At 59.1% G+C, this 5000-nt stretch overlaps 1 protein-coding gene across 1 annotated transcript in view; it reads right to left on the bottom strand.

Annotated features, from left to right (window-relative positions):
• Positions 1-4977, bottom strand: part of pex5 (peroxisomal biogenesis factor 5) — a 35230-nt gene extending 30253 nt beyond the window's left edge. The window contains exons 1-7 of the mRNA XM_068026521.1: positions 4952-4977; positions 4602-4729; positions 3775-3918; positions 3418-3521; positions 3133-3252; positions 736-879; positions 148-218 (exon numbers count right to left, since the gene is read on the bottom strand). Of these exons, the coding sequence (XP_067882622.1) occupies positions 148-218; positions 736-879; positions 3133-3252; positions 3418-3521; positions 3775-3918; positions 4602-4729; positions 4952-4977 (737 nt within the window). The remainder of the gene's footprint in view (positions 1-147; positions 219-735; positions 880-3132; positions 3253-3417; positions 3522-3774; positions 3919-4601; positions 4730-4951) is intronic.
• Positions 4978-5000: the final 23 nt, after the last annotated feature.

The following is a 5000-nucleotide window of genomic DNA, read 5'->3' as shown; positions in this document are numbered from 1 at the left end:
CTCCACATTACCCTGACAGTGTAAACCCCCGACCCCACTTTATACCCAGTGCCAGCATCGGGCACTCCCAGGACGGGTACGATACAGAGCTCCCTCTACATTCACCAGGCAAAGATTCACCTGGCTCTCACCCCGCTTTGACCTTACCTGCGGAGAGCACTGATGGCTGCGTGTTCTTGCTCATTCTCGGCTTGGGTTGTCCCCAGGTACTGCCAGGCCTGGCGGGCGGGGGGGAACAGAGAGTCAGCTCAGGGTTTAAACCACCTGTGGGGCATCAGCCCCAAAACACCCCGTTCAATCACTGAGTTGTTCCCTGAACCCTGAGTACGCATTCACCGGTCAGGGGGACGTGGGTCCAAGTCCCTCTCCAGAAACCTGAGCTCTGAGGACGACACTCTCCAATTGCTGAGTATCGAGGGGGCGCCGCACTGTTGGACGGTCAGCACCGAGGGGGCGCCGCACTGTCGGAGGGCCAGCACCGAGGGGGCGCCGCACTGTCGGAGGGCCAGCACCGAGGGGGCGCCGCACTGTCGGAGGGCCAGCACCGAGGGGGGCGCCGCACTGTCGGAGGGGCCAGCACCGAGGGGGCGCCGCACTGTCGGAGGGCCAGCACCGAGGGGGCGCCGCACTGTCGGAGGGTCAGCACCGAGGGGGCGCCTCATGGCCTGTCCCCGCACACCCCCAGCCGCACCACCCCCCCCCCCCCCACCTCATCTCCCTCCCCTACCCCCTCACCTCCATGTGTACGCTGTTCTGCTGCACCGCTGCCTCAAAGAGCAGGACCGCGTTGGGAAGGTCGCCCTCTTGCAGCCTCCGCAGGCCCTCCTCGTAGGGATGCGGGTGATCCCTCATCGGATTCTGCTCCTCGAATGTGTAACCCTGCACCGGGGTGGGGGGGGGGAAGAAGCAGAAAGAAGCCATGAAAGCGGGCCAGGATGGAGGGGATTTCGACTCACGGGCCTCTGACTCCGGTCAACGCCGGCACAGAGCCAGCCCATTCAGCCTCTCAGATCGAGCGCAGTGCCTGCTTTTGTCCTCAAGTCAACTGAAGTCATGGGACTGGGTGTTGCCCCCTCTGCGCCTGACCACACTGAATAGCGCTCCACTGGAATTAGGTTGGCAAATGCTTCCACCTCGGGTCCACGAGGACAGATAATCCGCTCCTCGGTGCAGAGCTCGATCCACGCAGAGGGAAAGCAGCTCCCACTTTCGGGTCGACTCGCCAGACAGGCGTGGGACCACACCAAGCTGACCCCGGGGACCAAGCGGACGGTTTGCGAGGCCCGCCCGCAGGACGGAAGCCGGTCACATACCCCGAGGACCTCCTGTGTGGCGAGCCAGGCCCGGGGCCTGACGACAAGCGGGGCGCCCAAAGCATAACCAATATATACTCAATTTGTGTCTCTCCGCACCCCCCCCCCCCCGCCACCCCCAGTCCCTGTACCATCAGCGAACGGGAACAGCTATTCCTCGTCTACCTTTAGCCAAACCTCTCACAATCTCGCACGCCTCTTTAATGTGGGCAAGTGCGAGGTTTATTCACTTCGGTTCGACGATTCAGAAAGCAGATTTTTGTTTCGTTTGTTTAAATCGCGAGAAAGATTTTAAATGCTGGCAGAGGGATTCGGGTGTCCGTGTGCAGAAAGTTAATACACAGGCTCAGAAGACTTGTGCTCCAGCACTTGCCGCGCCCCTAGCCAAGCTGTTCCAGTACAGCTACAACACTGGCATCGACCCTGCAATGTGGAAAATTGCCCAGGTATGTCCTGTACACAAAAAGCAGGACAAGTCCAACCCGGCCGATTACCGCCCCATCAGCCTCCTCTCAGTCATCAGTAAAGTGATGGAAGGTGTCATCGATAGTGCCATCAAGCGGCACTTGCTCAGCAACAACCTGCTCAGTGACGTTCAGTTTGGGTTCCGCCAGGGCCACTCAGCTCCTGACCTCATTACAGCCTTGGTTCAAACATGGACAAAAGAGCTGAACTCCAGAGGTGAGGTGAGAGTGACTGCCCTTGACATCAAGGCAGCATTTGACCGAGTGTGGCATCGAGGAGCCCGAGCAAAACTGAGGGCAATGGGAATCAGGAGGAAAACCCTCCGCTGGCTGGAGTCATACCTAGCGCAAAGGAAGATGGTTGTGGTTGTTGGAGGTCAATCGTCTGAGCTCCAGGACGTCACTGCAGGAGTTCCTCAGGGTAGTGTCCTAGGCCCGACCATCTTCAGCTGCTTCATCAATGACCTTCCTTCAATCATAAGGTCAGAAATGGGGATGTTCGCTGATGATTGCACAATGTTCAGCACCATTCGCGACTCCTCAGATACTGAAGCAGTCCGTGTAGAAATGCAGCAAGACCTGGACAATATCCAGGCTTGGGCTGATAAGTGCAAGTAACATTCGCGCCACACAAGTGCCAGGCAATGACCATCTCCAACAAGAGAGAATCTAACCATCTCCCCTTGACATTCAACGGCACTACCATCGCTGAATCCCCCCACTATCAACATCCTGGGGGCTACCATTGAGCAGAAACTGAACTGGAGTAGCCATATAAATACCGTGGCTACAAGAGCAGGTCAGAGGCTAGGAATCCTGAGGCGAGTAACTCACCTCCTGACTCCCCAAAGCCTGTCCACCATCTACAAGGCACAAGTCAGGAGTGTGATGGAATACTCTCCACTTGCCTGGATGGGTGCAGCTCGACACCATCCAGGACAAAGCAGCCACAAACATTCACTCCCTCCACCACCGAAGCACAGTGGCAGCAGTGTGTACCATCTACAAGATGCACTGCAGCAACGCACCAAGGCTCCTTCGACAGCATCTTCCAAACCCGCGACCTCTACCACCTAGAAGGAGAGGCAGCAGACGCAATGGGAACACCACCACCTGCAAGTTCCCCTCCGAGTCACACACCATCCTGACTTGGAACTATATCGGCCGTTCCTTCGCTGTCGCTGGGTCAAAATCTTGGAACTCCTTCCTAACAGCACTGTGGGGTGTACCTACCCCACACGGACTGCAGCGGTTCAAGAAGGTGGCTCACCACCACCTTCTCAAGGGGCAATTCGGGACGGGGCACTAAATGCCAGGTTGTGCCCAAGAATATTGAGGGATCGAAACCCACGTACCTTATCGTAGGAGGCGGCCAGGACTTGATCGAATTCAGACAGCCAAGGATGGGATTCTGCGTCCCTCTGAGCCATTTCCTCCCACTCCGCCTGGAGCTTATCCCAGAAATCCACGTCCGACTGCCGAGTGAGGGAAGACAGATGGGGAGGAGGGGAGAGAGAGAGAGAGAGAGAGAGAGATCAGTTTTCACCTCACAAGGAACATTCACCTCCCTTTCCCTCCCGGGCGAGGCAGGCCTCCCCCATTCCCTCACGCGCCAGGAGATTGCATGCAGCAGGCCTCACCTCGACGGCAGCTTTCGCGTGACGGTATTCCGCGTCCGGAGAGAGGCGCCGTCCCCCGGCAGAGAACTCGTCCACCAGGCGTCTGACTTCTGTCCCAGGGCCTGCTGCGGGAGGGAAGGGAAGGGGAGTGAAGAAGAGCTGGGCAAATGGAAAAAAAAAGACAAATAGGACAAAAAGCAGGCCCGAGGCTCCTCAGGCCCTGTTCCAGGCGCCCCAGCTCCCGCACGTCACCCAAATGGGAACCTGACGGTAACTCAGCGCGGGGCGAGCCCCCCGGGAGGCAGAGTGGGGGGTGGGGGGGGGGGAGGGGAGGCTGGTGTCTGGAGGACTTGGGGGGCGCGCGAGACCTCGGCCTACCTGTTGCTGTTCCTGTGCGAACTCGGCTGCCCACTGCTCGGCTCGCGCCTCGGCCCGGCCCTCCCCGTGCCCGGCTCGGAGAGACAACCGGTCGTCCTCGAACGTCAGCTCCCCGTCTCCGATCTGCCGGAGGAATTTCACAAACTATAGGGGGCGAGGGGAGGTGAAAAGGAGACGCAGAGAGAACAGAAAGGAGACAAGGGGTCAGTCAGAGATGCTGGCTCCTCTCTCTCCCTCCCTCCCTCGAGGGCAGGAAACGCCAGGCTTCAAACCCGGCCTGCGTGAAGTTCACCCGGACGTAGGCTCCCTTTGACCCTCCCTCAGTACTGACCCTCCGACAGTGCGGCACTCCCTCAGCACTGACCCTCCGACAGTGCGGCACTCCCTCAGCACTGACCCTCCGACAGTGCGGCACTCCCTCAGCACTGACCCTCCGACAGTGCGGCACTCCCTCAGCACTGACCCTCCGACAGTGCGGCACTCCCTCAGCACTGACCCTCCGACAGTGCGGCACTCCCTCAGCACTGACCCTCCGACAGTGCAGCTCTCCCTCAGCACTAAGGCCTGCGATTATGGGGCCCGTGACTCTCGAGTGGATATCTAAGCCAACGTCCTTCTGACTCTGAGACAGGACTGAGAGTGGAGTCCCTAAAGCCACTGACTGGTGAATGAACTGACAGGGAGATTGGGAACAGGGCCCAAGGTATTAGGGATGCTGCACGTGCGCAGTGCAAACCCCAGTACGCACTTGATGGGCCGAACGGCCTGAATTGGTCACAGCAGCGTCCTGGGAAGTGAGTTAACTCCCTATGCCCACCCCCCCTCACTCCCCTCGTGCCCCAACAGCCTCCGCCTCGCACTCACCTCCGAGCTCTCCAGCTTTGGGTCGTCCACTTTCTCGAGAAACTCGCTCGCCGCTCTCCTCAGCTCCTCCTCAGGATGGTACTCCTCCGCCCTGTGGCACCAGAGGAAAGGGAGAACCGCAGGTCAGTCCACTTACTCACCAGCTGCCAGTCTCACATCAGAGCTCGGGTACGATACAGAGCTCCCTCTACATTACCCTGACAGTGTAAACCCCCTACCCCCACTTTATTACCCAGTGTCAGCATCGAGCACTCCCAGGACGGGTACAATACAGAGCTCCCTCTACATTACCCTGACAGTGTAAACCCCCTACCCCCACTTTATACCCAGTGTCAGCATCGGGCACTCCCAGGACGGGTACA

This window comes from Heterodontus francisci, unplaced genomic scaffold (genome assembly GCF_036365525.1).
Source record: "Heterodontus francisci isolate sHetFra1 unplaced genomic scaffold, sHetFra1.hap1 HAP1_SCAFFOLD_323, whole genome shotgun sequence".
Taxonomy (NCBI): Eukaryota; Metazoa; Chordata; class Chondrichthyes; order Heterodontiformes; family Heterodontidae; genus Heterodontus; species Heterodontus francisci.
The sequence above is the reverse complement of the archived record's forward strand: the minus strand, read 5'-3'. Positions and strand labels throughout refer to the sequence as shown.